The 17,983-nt window shown below is 59.4% G+C and overlaps 1 protein-coding gene across 2 annotated transcripts in view; it reads right to left on the reverse strand.

Moving 5' to 3' along the window:
* The window catches only part of CELSR1 (cadherin EGF LAG seven-pass G-type receptor 1), a 137,910-nt gene that overhangs the window by 58,944 nt on the left and 60,983 nt on the right, over positions 1-17,983 (reverse strand). For both annotated transcript variants that reach the window (XM_078449300.2, XM_078449299.2), the window contains exons 3-5: positions 7,288-7,510; positions 2,243-2,358; positions 1,772-1,860 (exon numbers count right to left, since the gene is read on the reverse strand). In XM_078449300.2, coding sequence (XP_078305426.2) covers positions 1,772-1,860; positions 2,243-2,358; positions 7,288-7,510 — 428 coding nt within the window. The remainder of the gene's footprint in view (positions 1-1,771; positions 1,861-2,242; positions 2,359-7,287; positions 7,511-17,983) is intronic.

Below are 17,983 nucleotides of genomic sequence, written 5' to 3' on the forward strand. Positions count from 1 at the left end.
CGAACACTTCCCCGACTGTGTGGCCCGCAAACCCCACAAAGGAGGCCTTAAGATAGAAGTGAAAACTGCTGGGTTCCCTCCATCGAATAACCTCGGGCAAGAGAGGAAACAGCTGAGCTCCAGGAAAGGAAAGGCCTAATCCTGGCGCTGAGGGTCTGGCTCAGCGGCTCATTGCTGCTGAAAGGCCGGCCTTGGGAACGGAAGGGGCGGGTTGCCGGGGACCCACCTCTGCGTGCCTCCTGGAGGGAGGCTCCTTCCTCCGGGACGTGCCGGGGGCTGCCTGGCTGTGGTGTTTACCAGCTGGCTGCCGGCAGGCAGGCCCCTGGTGGGTGCTCCCTATGTGCGGGTGGCGGCCAGGGATGGTGCAGTAGGGCACGGGCAGGGGCAGCCAAGTCGGCGGTCCCGACCCCGCCCAACTGTGACACACTGTTGTTTGGGCCATCGGCAGATTCCAGAACTCGCTACGTGCAGGCACTCTGACGGGGACGCCACGGCCCGGCAGAGCCCCGCAGCCAAAAGCCTTCAGCCGGGTCTGGTGGGGGAGGTGTGTTCCCACACAGGCAGGAAAGAAAATGCACCAGGTACGCGGTCTTTGCACCAGGTGCACGGGCTCTGGGGGGTCCCCTCGGCCCACTCTGACCGGCTTGCACCCTTAGCTGGCGCTCAGCCCCCATGATCGCTGTTGGACGCAGGAAAGCTACCCAGAGTACATGAATGGAGAAACCAGGGGGCGTGTCTCTGTCCACCTGTCTGTCCTGCTGGCTGGAGCAGATTCAAGCAGGCAGAAGGCTCCCTGGGCTCGGAGGGATCGTGCCCCGAGCTACGGGGACACAGAGGCCCACGGGGCACAGCCCCGTCCTCGGGGGCTCCTGACCCCCCGGGACACAGGGGCGCAAGTCTCATTATCTGTGCCCAAGAGAAGGCTGCTGTCTCTCGCCCACCCTCGGTGGGAGGCGCCCTGGAGTTTCCCAGGAAAGAGCAAAGCGGCTCCCAAACGCTACAGCCATGGAAAGTGGGGTAGTTCTGATGAACTCTTTCCTTACAAGCCAGGAAACGGCAAAATAAAACAAAACCAAAACTGCCCACACCTCCACAGCATCTCCTCCACCTTCCTGATGTTTGGGTTACATCCGGGTACGAACGGACAATCTTGGCTTTGGAGCTGTGTTTGAATGGCCTGCAATTTTAGCCACCGGAGCCACCGGCGATGACCCGAGCCAAAGCAGCCGCAATGAAGAAACTCTTTCCACGCCTCCCTCCACTGCAGGGGGACCTCTGGGGGTCCCCGAGTCTCCCCGACCCCAGCACAGGGCTTGGGGACACTTACACAGACCCTCAACAAACACTTCCTAAAGAACTTTTTCAGCCAGTATAATTTCGGAGTATAAATGACTTCAGACAGGGGCGCCTGGGTGGCTCAGTCGGTTAAGCGTCCGACTTCAGCTCAGGTCACGATCTCACGGTCCGTGAGTTCGAGCCCCGCGTCGGGCTCTGTGCTGACGGCTCAGAGCCTGGAGCCTGCTTCTGATTCTGTGTCTCCCTCTCTCTGACCCTCCCCCGTTCATGCTCTGTTTCTCTCTGTCCCAAAAAAATAAATAAACGTTAAAAAAAAAAATTAAAACAATAAATAAATAAATAAATAAACAAACAAATAAATAAATAAATGACTTCAGACAGAAGAGCTGCTGGGGCCCGGCCACTGGTCGCCCAGGCTGGCGGGAAGCGGTGGGGGGGGGGGGGGGGGGGAGGGAGGGGGGGCACCCCGTCCTACCTTGTTGTAATACTGCACCTGCACCGAGTGCCAGCGCCCGTCACTCACGCCCCCCGGGACCTGCGGGGTCACCGTTGTGGTGGCCTCACCTGCGGGTGGGGGAGTCCAGAGAGAGCACAGGTTAGCGGGCCACAGACGACACAGCCTGGATCGACGTTCTCTTCCAACAACGTGGGTGACGACGTGCTTCACGGCTCTTTAAATAGTTTCAATCTACAGATCAGATGCCCAACCGTTCCCCAATGTCTGGAACCCCGAGCCGGGCCTTCCGTCTTTTCAGCATCATAAATAACACCGCCATGAACACCTTCGTGCGTTCTGCATTTCCCCCCACAGGACAGATCCCCAACAGGACCAGGGGATGGGCAGGGAGCACGCTTAAAGGTGCTGCAAAGGACAAGGGTGGTTTCAAGCGACAGAGTGCCCGTGAAGGGCTCAGAGAGCGGCTCCTTCCTGGGGAGGAGGCCCCACCTGCTGAGAAGGTGAGCTGCACCTGTTCGCCCACAATCTCCAGGGCGATGAAGTCGTGCTTCTCGTTGAAGCGGCCATTATAGAGCAGCAGGGCGTTCCTCTCTTGGGTGGCAAACCTGTGGGGCCAAGCAGAAGCACGTCACAGGACGAATGGCCCGGCACCGAGGGGCTGCAGACGGCCGGGGGTAGGGGAACGACGCGGCACGCCCAGCCGGCAGAGGGCGAGAGCGTGGGGACCAACTCAGGAAAGACTCTCGTCCCCGGGAAACTCATTTTTCTCATCAGGAGTCGACGACCCATAAAACCTGCTTGGCGATGTTCTTTTCTGGGAATAGCAAAGCAGATACCACAGAGGAATCTGGTTTCCACGGCCGGGAGGACAGGAAAAGAGGACATCTGAACCGTGTCCTAGGAGGACGACGCAGCCACTGCACCAGTTAGAGGCGTGTGAACAGAAACACGTGTGGTGCAGGGGCGCCTGGGGGGCTCAGTCGGGTGGGCGTCCGACTTTGGCTCGGGTCATGATCTCACGGGTGGGGAGTTCGAGCCCCGTGTCGGGCTCTGTGCTGACAGCCCGGAGCCTGGAGCCTGCTTCTGATTCTGTGCCTCCCTCTCTCTCTGTGCCTCCCCTGCTTCCATTCTCTCTCTCTCTCAAAAATAAATAAACTTTAAAAAAAGAAGAAGAAAAAAAAAAAAAAGAAACACGTGCGGTGCATGTTCTGTTACTGGAAACGTCCCTGTGCACGTTCCTCAAGGCAATACCACCCACGCAGGGAGGCTGATGGTGATGACTGCCTCAGGGCCTTTGTCCCTGGTCTCCACCGCGATTTCCCTGCACTCCCAAACACTACCCCCTCCCTGCCCCAGGGCCTTTGCACTTGCTGCCTCCCCCCCCAACAACCCTCCCTGGCTCCGCAGATCTCTCAGGAGACACTGACTGCACTTTCTGTAAACTTAATTCCATCTACATGGTGCCCCGACCCGCTCAAATCTATCACATCACTTAGTCTATTTCTGAAGTTATGCTGTTTACTTATTCGTGTGTAAGAGCTATGATCTTTAAGGGAAGGAACTGACTCTCACTCACTACTGCATCCTGGAGCCCCCAACAGGATCTGGTCCATGTACGTGCTTAATAACGACGTGCTAACAAACAAATGAACGGGTGAAAGCATGATTGGAAACCAGAGGGGTGAAACTGAACAGACCTGCCCGACTTCAAGCCTCTGAAGAGTTAGAAACCACTTATTTGGGGCCACCTGGGTGGCTCAGTCGGCTAGGCATCCAACCGTTGGTTTCGGCTCAGGTCATGATCTCATGGCTTCGTGGGTTCGCGCCCCGCTTGGGATTCTCTCCCTCTCTCCCTGCCCCTCCCCCACTTGCACTGTCTCTGTCTCTCAAAATAAATAAACATTAAAAAAAAAAACCCCACGTATGTCAACAAGACGTAAACATTCTCAGAGATCTTTCAGCCAACCCCGGGGTCCCAAGAAGGCCAGCTCGACCTGGGGTGCCTCCCGACACCCTGGTTACAGAGAACCTAGAACGTCTCCTCTAGGAACCTGGGAACTGTTTCCTAGGCGAGCTCGATGTCTGTCTCACCGGAGATTAAGTGGGGGAAATTATTTCCTTTGATTCAAGGTTGGATTATCTGTTTTCAAGCAGCAAGAGTGTCGGACCCTGCCTCGGGCATCTGACCTCAGCCTTTCCTTTGAGCTCCTTAAAACAAACAGTTCTCGGGGCGCCTGGGTGGCGCAGTCGGTTGAGCGTCCGACTTCAGCCAGGTCACGATCTCGCGGTCCGTGAGTTCGAGCCCCGCGTCGGGCTCTGGGCTGACGGCTCGGAGCCCGGAGCCTGTTTCCGATTCTGTGTCTCCCTCTCTCTCTGCCCCTCCCCCGTTCATGCTCTGTCTCTCTCTGTCCCAAAAATAAATAAAAAACGTTGAAAAAAAAAAATTTTTAAAACAAACAGTTCTCGTCCACAGGTGAGGGGCCCTGTGGCCTCCCCCTCCGTTTACAACATCAGCAAGATCCAGTGACATGGTAGAGAAAACCCCCGCACAGTGAAGGGGATGCTTTGGGTCTGGGGGGAAACAGGCAGAAGAAGGGCACGGATTATGGACAAGACGGAGACTCCTGGGTCACGCCTAATCCTTGCCGGGCAGGCGGCTCTGCCATGGGTTTCTCCTTGGACCAAGGTGGGGGTCGGTACGAGGTGTTCGTGTCCAACGGCCCTGCATGCCCCCCGCCGCCCCGAGCTGGCACCCAGAGGTCTCCCGCTGGACACAGAGCCCTAACAAGAGACCCAGGGCCAAGGGGAAGGTCTGGACAGGGCAAGACAAGGAGGAAAGACCAGAAACAGAGACGGAGACGCGGCGAGGGGCCGGGGAAGAGGCCAAGAACACAGGATGGGGGGGCAGGGGGTGGAGGACGAGGAGGAAGGCGCCCCGCTCCACCTTTCCCACGGGGTGTCTACCCCCGAAGCACGGCCCCCAGAGCGTAGCTGCTTTTCTGCTGAAGTTCTGGGAGGACTTCTCGGGATTTTTGCTTCCGAAGTCATTCCCTAAAAAACTCCTCACTGATTCAGCGGCGCCCTGACGCCCTGGCCGTGGCCACGCGTACGGCAAACTGCCCATAAGTTGCTGGCAAATGGAATCAGCTAAAGACACCAAATCTGACAAGCAAGCGGACATCAATCACATTACGTTACCCGGACGTTAATCAAATGCTTCATTTCTCAGATTCTCCCTGAGTCTGGAGCCAACAGACTTCCTCTGTCGGTTTCCGGGCCTGCCCGCCTCCGGCACCGGCATTTCTGGTCCCCTTTCAGCTCAGCCTCCGACAGGGACCCCCTCCCTGCAGCTCACTCGCTGCCGGTGGTCGGGGCACAGCACGTGACTGAGGGCCATGGCTGCGCGGACGTCAAAGTCACAAGCCCCCAACCACCACGCGTCACAGGCCAGGGATAACACGTGCTAGGAGACCCAAAACGCCTTTGACCGGGAGGGCGGACGCCCGCAGGATGTGATGTTTTAAACATCAAGCCACACGGGGCACAGAGTGGCTGGGGACCCCACGGCAGAGCCCCGGTTTGGAAGGCTGTGCCCGCATGGTGGGCCTTCTGGGTGCAGGTCTTACGGGCTGAGGACAGAGACCCGGCATCCCGAGCGGCCCGGCACCCAGGGCCCAGCTCGGCAGTCGGCGTTGAGGGCCAGCTGCCCCAGACACTTCCTCTGCGCCCCCAAGCCCTCAGGCCACGCCCCAGGGAGGGACCCTCATCCGCCTTTCTACAGAATGTGGTGGAACCATGGCCCAAATAAAACAGGCAACGGCCTCAGAACTATGGGACTCCAAGTGACCCAAGCCTCGAAACCGCCTTTACGGTCAAAGGAAAACAGCCATCCAGGCCTGGAGGGCCAAGCGGAGCCCCGTGTCCTGCCTCCCCAGAGCACGGTGGTGACAGGCGTGGCTCTCCGGGAGCTTGAGAGCAGGGAGTGGCAGCCAGGGACCCTGCGCAGTGATTTAAAGGTTTCAAAGAGGGAGGGTACCCACCCTGGAGACTTCAGCATGATAAACGAGCTGAAATCAGGACAAAAATCAGGATCAGGAAGTCGGGCCTGAGTTCCCACCCCTGACCAATGAGCTTGCGTGGAGAACCAGTTTAGGGGGAGAAGGTCCCAGCCACAGTGCAGAAAACCCACTGATAGCTCAAGCCCCGTGTGGCAGGGGCAGGCCCAACGGGACTCAGGCTGACTCCGGCCAAGCTGACGAATCCAGTGCCGTCACACCAGCTCACCAGGGAGAGAGGATGAGGCCAAGGTGCTGCGGCCGGGGAAGGGAGAAGCGAAGCGGCCAAACAGGGGACAGGAGGACGAGGGCTCAAGGGGCTCGTAGGATGCGACAGGGTGAGAGGCGGGGGCAGAGGCCAAGGTGGGCCCTGAGCCTCAGGCAGCTCCGAAGAGAGGGGCTCCCGGGGGAGAGGTCGGGGAGCCTGAACCACATGTCCGGCGTCCCAGCCCTCCAGAGCTGGCTTTGCCCGGGATCTCCACATGATCGGGGAGCCTTTCCCAGCATTCATTTCTGGAGTCCCTCCCACTGGACTTGAAGATCCCTAAGGATGTGTCTAAAGTCTTTCTGATTCACCCGTTACCCAGAGCATCTCTGGCATAACAGGTGCTCAACAAGCATGAGCTGAAGCAAACTGAGGGCACCGGCCCCAACCACGCTCAGCGCTGGGAACGCACCGTGCGGCCCTCGAGACGGCACAGGCCGGCTTCCAGCTCCTGCCCACAGGCCTGGCCTGCCCTGTGCCCACTGTGCTCACGGTCTTTCCCCCGAAGCAGCCAGCCCACACTCCCGGCTGCACCGGGCTCCACTGGGCTGGAGCCACGGTGGCACATGCCTGGCCACTCACCGCAAAGACCAGGCCTCACAGCTGACTCTTCCGGGCTGCAGCTCCCACCAGCACCCCCCAGGGCCTGTCGGCTGCACTGCACCCCTCGCCTGGTGGGGGGGGGGGGGCGGCGCAGGACCCCCGGAGAGGAGCCTGTCTTCAAAGGGCAGCCGGCAGGGAGCAGATGTCTGCTCCAAGGGCACAGGTGCCACGACCCCACCAGGAGGCCACCCTACGGGCCCCCAACAGGGACACAAACAACCACACATCAAATACACCCCACTTCTGCACAAACGTACGCAGAAATAAAGCAGCACCTGCACCCTCGACACAGGCGAGGCCACAGGCGGCTGCCCTCGGCTGCCCAGCTCTCGGACCCAAGCTGAGTCGACCCGGGGCCCGGCCGGCCGGGCCCCGTGCCCCCCACCTCTGGGCGCCAGGGCCGCCCCAGCGTCATCGGCAAGGGAGCGGGACGAGAAGAGCGAGGGCAGGCTTCCGGCCAGGCTCCACCCCCCCACCCCCGTCCCCCGCTGCTGGCGTCCTGAAGTTCTGCCCTTGTGACCAAAGGGCCCCCGGACGCCGCCCCGCTGTCCCCTGGAGACGGCTGCTGCAGCACCAGGCGCTCTCCCGCGGGGCGCACGGGACGCACTCACGCGAGGGAGACGGTGAAGTGGAAGCGCTGTCTCAGGCCTCGGAAGGTGACGAAGGACCGGGGCGGGAAGCTCCTGGTGGTCACCTCGCAGTAGGGCCGCTCGAACTCGCCGGGGGGGCACACGCAGTAGAAGCCGCCGATGAGCAGGTTCACGCACGTGCCCCCGTTCTTGCACACGCCGTTGGCGCAGCGGCCGGAGCGCGAGTTCACCTCGCAGTGCTCTCCTGCGGGACGAGACGGGCGGGGGAGAGGTCACCCTGCGGCCCCGGAACCCGACCCGCGGGCGGCCGTCTCCGTGCAGCGCGTAGACACCGCAGCGCCCGGGGCCTTCCGAGGACCGCGTCGCAGTCGTCCCGCGTGGTGGCACCCCGCTCCCGGGGGGCGATCCCAGGACAGTTCCCCGGAAACACCCCAGGGGGCTCCTCCACAGAGGTCCCATCCCTGCCCCAGCCCTGCCAGGGTCCCCGCGCTCGGGGGACAGAGGAACGTGCAGGGGTGAATGCTACACCCCACTAGCCCAGCAGGGCCTTCTCTTCTGCGAGAATCATCCAGACATGATGAGAATAAGGGGGCGGGGCCCAGGCCCCCTCCCACAACCGTGCCTGTTGCAACGCCTGCACAGTCAGAACAGAGGGGGCGACCGGGGTACACGCAGGGAGCACGCTGGGCCCAGGGCCACCACCTCGGGAGGCCTCCCGCCCTACGCGCGCCCCCTCGCACTGCCCCGAGAGCGTGGCCAACGCCGGACCCCCGGTGTGTCTGTAATCCCGCCTGGCCCCCTCGCCAGCCTGGAGCTCGCCAAGGGCAGGCGCCACTGTGTCCCCACATCCCGCCGTGGTGACAGCAGGGTCCCAGAGGCTTCCCCAGAGAGACTGCCTCTGCTCCAGAGGCCTGTCAGACCCCGCCGGCGGGGAGGGTCCCCGCGCTCACCAACAGGGGGGACACGCTCTGGGAGGCTGGGGTGGATCCCGAGCTGGCAGCCGGCAGCGGTCTGCCGGGACGATTGATGCTCGCTCCAGGGACGGGGAGGGCGGCCCAACCCCGCGGCCCAGCCTGCCTCTGCCACACACAGGGAGCCACCAGCACCCCGCCAAGACCTGTGGACGGACAGGAGCTTCTAAAGAGCAGACACTCACTCCCCAGCTCCCGCCAACATTCTTTGCAAGTTACTGATTTTCATTTCATTTCATTTATTTTTTAAGTAGGCCCCATGCCTACCACGGAGCCCACCACGGGGCTTGAGCTCACAACCCTGAGATCAAGACCTGAGCTGAGATCAAGAGTGGGACGCGTAACCGACTGAGCCACCCAGACGCCCGCACCAGTTACTGACTTTAAATGAGCGCCTTTTCAAAGAAATGTTTATTTCTTTATCTTTCAAAGAGAGCACATGTATGCAAGCAGGGGAGAGGCAGAGACAGGGAGGGGGAGAGAGAACTCAAGCAGGCTCTGTGCTGTGAGCGCAGAGCCTGATGCGGGCATTGATCTCACAGACCTCGGCTCATGACCTGGACCAGTATCAAGAGTCAGATGTTTAACTGACTGAGTTACCCGCATGCTGCTAAATGAACACCTTTCAAAATGAACGTATGACATTCACATCTGCACCCCTGTCCCCCCCCCCCCCATCACTGTACAAAAACACGTCAGGGCAGTAAAAGCCCTCAGCGGTCTCCTGCACGTCCTCAGGAACGAATCACTTTCTTTGGAGTCCTTTCCTGTCAGTGCACCTGCTTCCGCCCCTCGTTACTGGCTGCACAGAATTCCACTAGAGGACCCATCAAAGCTTCAGTCACTAACGTTCCTTACTCTATTATTGATGGCGTGTATGTAGCTTATAGCTTCTTCTATTGCAAATCACTTTCAATATACATCTGTGCTGGGGTTTTGTAATGTTTATTTATTTTTGAGAGAGAGACAGAGTGAGAGTGGGGGAGGGACAGAGAGAGAGGGAGACGCAGAATCCGAAGCAGGCTCCAGGCTCCGAGCTGTCCGCACAGAGCCCGACGCGGGGCTCGAACCCACGGATCGTGAGATCATGACCTGAGCCGAAGTTGGATGCTCAACCGACTGAGCCACCCAGGCGCCCCCAGGATCTCTTTGCATTTTATTGACAATGTGCATTTGCTGCCCCTGGAGCCACCCGGTAATTCCTCTGCATGTTTTCCTATCAGCTCCTCATAAACGAAGGAAATCAACTCTCCTCTGTCGTTTCTGTGGCTGCTCCCTCCTGGCTTGAGGTTTACATACTTGCAGCCACACAGAGATGTCGTATTTGCAGACAGTCATATCCATCCATTTTCCCTTAGTGATGCCCATGCTCTTAGATTGGTACAAGACCAGTACGAAGGGATGTGAATCACACACCTCCAGAGACGTCTAAGAGGAGGGGCCGTGGTGCGGGGACAGTGGCCTTCAAGCGACAGCAGCTTCCTGGAGCCCAGGAGTCACTGGGATCCCCAGGCGTCGCCTTAGCCAACCGGGCTGACTAACAAAATATCCGCAGACCGTGTGGCTTCAAACAACAGACATTCATTGCTCGGGGTTCTAGAGGCTGTAAGTCCACGGTCAAGGTGCCGGCCACCCCAGCGCCTGGTGAGAGCCCGTCCCCGGGAGCCCACTGTGCTCACGTGCGTGCAGAGCAAGCTCTCTGGTGTCTCTTCTCGCGAGGACGCTAATCCTGTGTGGCTGGGGGTCAGGGCTTCCACCCGCGAGTCTGGGGATGGGGGGGGGACACGAGTCAGCCCACAGCAGGCACGTGCGAGATCGCTGAGAATGTGAACGGACTGCAGGGTGATGTTAGGATCTCATCAATCTTGAACAAGGAAAGTGAGGTGCTGTTGAGAGTGGGTGTTACGGTGGGGCCCGAGTGCCCCCTGGGACCGAGCCCCGGCGTGCTGGGTGCTGATGGCTCACATCAGACTCTGCACCCAGAACCCCCCCAAAGCCAGGAAACCGCCCTTGCTGGGGCAGCCCACACCCCGTGGCTGGTCAGTGAGGAGCTGGAGGGTCCGGTGCCCTGGCCCAGAGCTGGCCGTCTCCGGAGGTGGGGACACGGTCAGCAGAGGACTCTGTCGCTCCCCTCCGGCCCGTCCTGAGCCCCCGACCCCCAGGCGCAGCTCCTGAGAACACAGATCGCAGGGACTCAGAGCATTCCTGGAGGCCGAGCTCTGACGGTGAGGATTCTAGAGCGCGATCGCTGACCAGCGTAAGAAAACCCTTTCAGCCACCCGAGGGGGTGCTTCCAAGAAGCTCACTTTTGAGGCACAGGCCAAACTGACCTGCGGTCAGCATCGCAAACCAGTGGTGCTCCCAAACACTCTGGGCTTTCCCTCCCCCTCCCCCACGTAGCCCCAGTCGCAACGCCCAAAAAGTACAATTTGCTCCAGGCTGAGCCCCGTCGAAAACGGGGGGCGGGCGGCTTGAAATCACAGACTTCCTAACTAAAGTCCAGGACCGTGAAAGGGCCAGCAGGCCAGTGACCCCCAGGGCCAGGCCAGAAGCCCCGGCCAGCCCACCCACCTGTTCTCCCGGGCAGGGGCTGACCCCAGGGTCGCGTTGGCAGACAGGCTTGGTTCGCACCGGCTCAGAAGTAAGAGGAAAAGGACAGGAGCCCACGGACCCGCCTGGACCCCCTCGAGCTGCACCCTCCATGGAAACTCCTGGCCCCAGCTGGCTAGGGGGCTACCAGGGTGCCCCGCCTGCCACAGCGCTGGGCTCGGCCACCGTGCGGCTTATGTTAGCACACACACACACACACACACACTCACAGGTGTGCTGATTCATACAGCTGTGCACACACGTGCCCTCACACATACGCCTGTGCACTCACACCCTCCCCCACCCACACTCACACCCTCACACTTGCGACCCAGTGCTCCTGGCCTCCTCCAGGTGAACCGCCCACGGGCTTCTTCAATTCCCCGCCTTCCTTTTCAACGCTTAGCTTAACGTGTGTTTGTCCTCCGCACACTTCAAACTCTCTAATCTCTGCTTGAAAAACGTGTATGACATGTGGGAGTGTTTGCTCCCCGAGTTCCAGCTTGGCATGTCGCTGGCCAAGTACAGAGTATTCTGGAACGGAGCCGCAGCGAGGGGACAGGGCGGGGGAGTGCTCCCCAAACCGTGACAGCAAACAGAGGGAGGCCCCGCTAGGCCCTTCCCACAGCGCTCCGCCCCAAGGCGTTCCAGAACAGCGTCGCGTCGCGGGCTCGGGTCCAGGTGTTCCTGCACCCCCCCACCCCCGCCAGCCTTCCGAGGCCCCCAGCCCAGCCCTTGCCTGCGCGCCGGCCTGCAGACATCTTCCCCGGGGCCCGCCTCCGCGGCCCAGAGACAGGAGGCCGTGCGCCCGGCCCGAGAGCTCTGCGGTCCCCGAAGATGTGACTTTGACTCTGGCTCCCGGTTTTCCTGCTTACAGACCAGTTTTCCGGGGCTGCAGGGAAACTTCCTTCCCCAGGAGGAACAGAAGGACGGCTGGCGTGAGGGGGCCTGTCCCACCCACGGCCACGTGGGGACTTGAGCGCTCAGACCACCTGGTGGTCCCATGGGGGGTCATCCCTGTTTTTCTTCAAGATCGTGCTATTTTTTTTTTAATATAACTTGCGAACGAAGCTGTTTCCACGGAGCTGTTTGTTTTGATTTAACCGTAAAGGTTTTTTTCATTTCCAATAAATACTGGTTTCTTAAGGCTGGTGGAAGAAAGGACAACAAACTGCGTGGCTTAAAACAACAGAAACTTATTCTCTCGTGGTTCTGGAAGCCAGAACTGAGGTGTGGGCAGGAGGGGTTTCCTCGGAGGGTCCCAATCCTGCCAGGGCCTTCTGCCTTCCCCACTCCGGCGCTCCCGGGCTTGTGGCCACGTCCCCTCCAGTCTCTGCCTTCACATGCACATGTGTCCCGTGTCCCAAATCCCCTCCTTTCTCTTACAAGGACACCAGTCACCGGATGTTGGGGGGACCCCAAATCTGGGATGGTTTCATCCTGAGAGCCTTAACTAATACATCCAGAAAGACCCGATTTTGAAATGAGGATGCGTTTCTGAGGCTCTGGACATGAATTTGGGGGGACACTACTTAACCCACCACAGCAGCCTTCTGTGTTTGTCCTAAAATTAGGGTCGTGGTAAATTTTGGCCTCGGCAACCAGCGCCCGGAGGTGACGCAGCATCTGACCTATGAGGCCGCCTCGCTGGCTTCTGAGTGACATTCGGCTCTGATTCCTCTGCACTCAGGGGCGCTCTTCCCCAGCCTCGTCTGAAAGCCAGCAAGGGGGGGGGGGGGCTCCCCACCTCCACAGCCATGCCTCGGCCCGCTCCTCTGGGCCCCACCAACCAACCCAACCACCACCCCACAGAGCCCACACCTCAAACCCCGTCTTCCTCTTCCCTGGAGGAGGGGCCCTCACCATCTGAACGGGAGGCAAGCCCAGGGCCCAGAGACACCCTGCCCCTCCCCCTCACCTCCATCAGTGCCCCTCCCCCTCACCTCCATCAGTGCCCCTCCCCCTCATCTCCATCAGTGCCCGCCCCCTCATCTCCATCAGTGCCTGCCCCTGTCACCTCCATCAGTGCCCCTCCCCCTCACCTCCATCAGTGCCCCCCCACCTCCATCAGTGCCCCTCCCCCTCATCTCCATCAGTGCCTGCCCCTGTCACCTCCATCAGTGCCCCTCCCCCTCACCTCCATCAGTGCCCCTCCCCCTCACCTCCATCAGTGCCCCTCCCCCTCACCTCCATCAGTGCCCCTCCCCCTCACCTCCATCAGTGCCCGCCCCCTCATCTCCATCAGTGCCTGCCCCTGTCACCTCCATCAGTGCCCCTCCCCCTCACCTCCATCAGTGCCCCCCCTCATCTCCATCAGTGCCCCCCCTCCGTCACCTCCATCAGTGCCCCTCTCCCTCACCTCCATCAGTGTCCCTCCCCCTCATCTCCATCAGTGCCCGCCCCCACCCTCCCCCACCCCCGTCACTTCAGGGAGTCCCGTCCCTCACCTCCACTGCCACCTGCACCCCAGCAGTGCAGCCTCCATCCACACAACCACAGCCACCTCGCCGCAGACGCCCTGAACCCAGGCCAGCTGCCCACTGACTTGCGAACCCGCCTGTGCTCCACGAAACTCGAGAGAGAGCTTTTCAGAACGCTCCCCTTGCCAGGTGCTGGCTTAGCGGCAACGCACGGCTCCGTAAAGACGCCACTCCGCCCCGAGGCCCGGCCCTCAGCCACACCTCTGCCCCCACGAACGCCCCCTTTGCCCACGGCACGCCCCACACTCCGGCCACGTGGCCCCCCTCCTCCCAGGGCTGTCGGGGACACGACAGGTGACACAGGTGGTCACCAATGATAACCCGGCGGTGGCCCCCTTCCTGTGGGCCTGGCCTCCGGGGGCGGCTTCCCTGCACCCGGTTGCGGTCCTGTCCCAGGCACGCTCCCCTTAGCAAGCTGCACCCATATGCCTGACCAGGTCCAGGGCACCCATGACAGTCGCTAAAAGGCCCAGAAGCTTCTGGCTCCAGGCTGGCAGCGGCCGTGGGGCTGCTCATTAGCATCTGTGTCCCCAGGCTCCAGGGCGGGACAGGGTCTCTGGAGCCAAGTCTGAGCACGTCCGGCACGCAGAGGGTGCCAGGCGCAGAGGGGGCGCCCGATGCACACCCAGCGCGCGGCAGGGATGAGACAAATGCTCGGAAAATGAAATCGTAAAAAGCCAGGATTTCCCGGGTCCAAGCCAATGATTAATGCCTGCACGGAATTATAAAAGCTACTAATTCGTGTATTTGATTCAAACGGTGTTGGGAAAATGCTGATGTAATGAACGAAGAATTACTTTTATAGTTAAACACGCGTTTTGGAGAAGAGGCCAGTGAGGACTCGGGAGTGTTGGGTGTTCAGACGGGCGAGGTGAGCCCGGGAAGCTCCTTCTGTCTGGATTCTAGCACCTTCATTCAGGCCGAGCCCGGGTCTCCTAAGGGCACTTCCCACAGCGGCCACCACAGCTCATCTGTCTACACTGTAAGAATCTACCAACACTTTCTCTTAAATGTAGGTCCTATGCAGTGGGGTGCTGGCGAATCCTGAGAGCCGGCCCGGGTGAGGGGAGCCCCGACCTGCCCATTTCCCATTTCCACGGTGGGCACACCCCCTCGGTCAATTTCAAGCTAACACCTTGACATCACTGAGCACGAACTTGGAAGAGACGTGATAAGATAAGTTTTGTTTGTTTTAATCTATTTTTTGAGTTTTATTTACTTATTTTGAGAGAGAGAGAGAGAGAGCATGAGCAGGGGAGGGGCAGAGAGAGAGGGAGAGAGAATCCCAAGCAGGCTCTGTGCTGTCAGCGAGAGCCTGACGTGGGGCTCCAGCTCGCGAACTGTGCAATCATTTTCTGAGCTGAAATCAAGAGTTGGACGTTCAGCCAACTGAGCCACCAGGCGCCTGAGCCTCTGATTCCTAATTTTGGCCGGGGTCATGATCGCAGGGTCACAAGTTCAAGGGTCATGAGCTCTGCGCTGAGGGTGGAGCCTGCTTAGGATTCTCTCTCTCTCTCTCTCTCTCTCTCTCTCTCTCACCCTCTCCCCCTCTGCCCCTCTCCTCCACCTGCATGCTCTAAGATGAAATGAAATGAAATGAAATGAAATGAAATGAAATGAAATGAAATGAAATGAAACGAAATGATAAAAATGATCTTACTTTAGGTAACTAACTCGGATCAACCTTAGTGAGCCTCATATCTTTACCATCTCATACAGTTCTCATTAGAAACACTATTAAAATGAAACCCACATGTTCTCAGACACACTTCCTGTCCAGAATTAACTTTATCGTTCCTTTCCTGGGAGTCCTCATTCAAGTCAAGTTTGGGCTTCTCACATCCTGACATCCTGCTCAGAGTCAGATGCTCGCTCTGGGTCATTCCGACTCTGAGAAGAATCTCCCCTCCTCCTGCCATGCACCTCCACCACCCCCTGCCACCGTGATGAGTGCCAGCCCCACCCCCACGCCAAGGATCGGGTTCACCTGGGCAAACCGATAGCCGCACTCAATAATGCATACAGTGAACCACAAGCCCCCCGCAGGTGAGGAACACAGGGCTCCGCCTCCTGGTCTTGGCCCCGGTGCAGAACCCCAAGCAGAAATTTGGGGAAGGACCCCCCTTAACAACGAAACAGAAGCTCCCCGGAGCCGAGGCCCCTCCAGCCCCCTTACGCACATGTCCGTGACCGGATGCCTGTCCCACACCAGCCTTGGGGCTGGGAGCGAGGGGACACTGCCTGCTCGCCCCCGGCCTGCAGTGTTGAGCCACAGACCCTCACTCAGTCTGTGGCTGAATCCCCAGGAGAGGCCCCAGCGGGCAAGGGCTGGAGCCAAGGGCTCGCCTGCAAGGTGACTGCGGGGAACACGGGGTTACGGAGGGCAGTGAGGCCCGGCCATCACTGCTACTCTAATCCCCAGACATGGGGACTCTGCTTTTTTTTTTTTTTTTCATTTTTTTAAGGTTTATTTTTAAGAGAGAGAGAGAGACAGAGCACAAGCAGGGAGAGGCAGGCAGAGAGGGAGGGAGACACAGAATCGGAAGCAGGCTCCAGGCTGAGCTGTCAGCACACAGCCCGACGCGGATCTCGAACCCACGAACTTCGAGATCATGACCCGAGCCGAAAGTCGGACTCTCAACCGACTGAGCCTCCCAGGCGTCCCACATGGGGACTGTTCTAGTCACCATCTTGCAGATGAAGAAACGGAGGCCCAGCACCGTGTATAAAATGTATCATTTTTTGTATGTAACAAGCAAGTTCCTTAAAGATAAGGAAACTGGAGGAAAGAGAGGACGCCTGGGTCCGGGAGCCTGTGAACTGGGCTTTGCCGGAACGACTGGGGATCGTGGCCAGAGGGGCAGCGCGACCACTAGGCTCCAGAAGGGGCCCAAGCAGAGGGACGGGAGAGCCCTGGTCCTGGCCACCGGGACGTCACGGTCGGGCAGGATGTCTGTGCAAGAGGAAGGCGTAGCCGGGCACCTCGGTGTCACTGCACAGAGAGCAGGCAGGCAAGCAGGTGGCGTCGAGGTGGGGTGTGTGTGCGCATGTGTGAGATGTGTGTGTGTAGGTATGTCTCTGGGGTGTGATGTGTGTCTGGTGTGTGTGTGGGGTAGAGGCTGTGTGATGGTCGTGGCAGGAGGGGCGAGGAGGTTCGGGGCTGGAACCAGGGCGAGGCTGATGTAAATCGGCACCTCCGAGAGCAAGCTTCAGAACTTGCCCCGTGGCTGCTCCGGGCGGAGACCAGAGAGGTGACGGAGCCCCAGCCAGCCGGGAGAGGGGGGCACAGCCAGACAGAGACCCTCGGACCCTCCTGGACAGGAGGGGAAGGGCACGTACAAATTTGATGACTTAAGCTGCTCAGTAAATAAAGGGACAGTTCGCTCCCTCCTTGTCCTCAGAAACAGCCAAGGGCTTTGAACTAGAAAAACCAGTATTTTCAAAGTCAGCGAGGGAAGAAGTCGGGTCTGAAGCACAAAAGACACTTTGGAGCTTGAAGTTTAGGCAGAATTAAAGATCGATAAGGTGCACGGAGGACAGAGCGTCCGGAGAGAGTGCAGGCCCCACAGTCACCAACAAGGGACGGCTTCAGAGTCAGGTCCTCAGACACAAGGACACCGAACGTCAGTCCCCACCGTGGGTGTCAGGTTACTTTGCAAAGGTAAATCTTAACAAACAAGACGTGATCCAGCAGCGCGGTTCCTCGGGGGAAGCACAGAGACGGGAGACAAGGGACAGGGGACACTTGAGGGTCTCCGTCAGAAATGGTTCAACACTGGGAAAACATGCCCATTCATCCTTCCACCCACCCAGGGCCTCGGCGGCCCCTTCTACCAAACACCCCCCTCGGGAGCAACACCGCTGCCCCGGGACAGAGGCTTCCTGAGCAAGCCCCCGGCCGGTGCCTCAGTTTCCCCTGCTGCAAATCCCTCTCTGAAGGCAGGATTTCTGTGTCTTGCCCTGGAGCAGCCCCTAGCACCCAGGAGGCCAGCATCAAGGTGAAATGCGCTAATTCTGCAAAGCTCTGAGCTGAGCACCTGGCAGGCTGGTACTGTGATTTCCTGGTTATTAACTCACTTCTTGGGACTAGGAGCCCCCCCTCCCCCACACTCCTTGTTTGACTTTCTCACCTCCAGGTGACTGGCTCTGCCCTGGAGCCTCCCCCTCCATGGGGCAAGGCTGCCAGGAAAGGCCTCTGCTGAGAGCCCAGACACCTGCCGCCCACCCTCTCTGACCCCCCCTGCCGGGAGGGAGGGGAAGCCGGAAGCCCAGACCTTGTCCAGGTTGGGCCTTCTCTGAGCCTTCTCGAATGACTTCATTATTGTCTTTGAAGCAATTTCCCAGAACTGCAGACACACCCATTCTTTTTTTTTTGAATATAAATAAAAAACGCATTCCAGCAGGAAAGGAAAACGATTCTGGCTTACCCACCGCTTTGGTTCTTCTTACCGGAGTCACCGACATGTTTGAGGGTTGAAACCCGGCTAACCGGAATAATCAGTGTGCGTTCTAAACTCCCCGGGATGGAGGGGCGCCTGGGTGGCGCAGTCGGTTAAGCGTCCGACTTCAGCCAGGTCACGATCTCGCGGTTCGTGAGTTCGAGCCCCGCGTCAGGCTCTGGGCTGACGGCTCGGAGCCTGGAGCCTGTTTCCGATTCTGTGTCTCCCTCTCTCTCTG

This window comes from Panthera onca, chromosome B4, assembly GCF_046562875.1.
Source record: "Panthera onca isolate mPanOnc1 chromosome B4, mPanOnc1 haplotype 2, whole genome shotgun sequence".
Taxonomy (NCBI): domain Eukaryota; kingdom Metazoa; phylum Chordata; class Mammalia; order Carnivora; family Felidae; genus Panthera; species Panthera onca.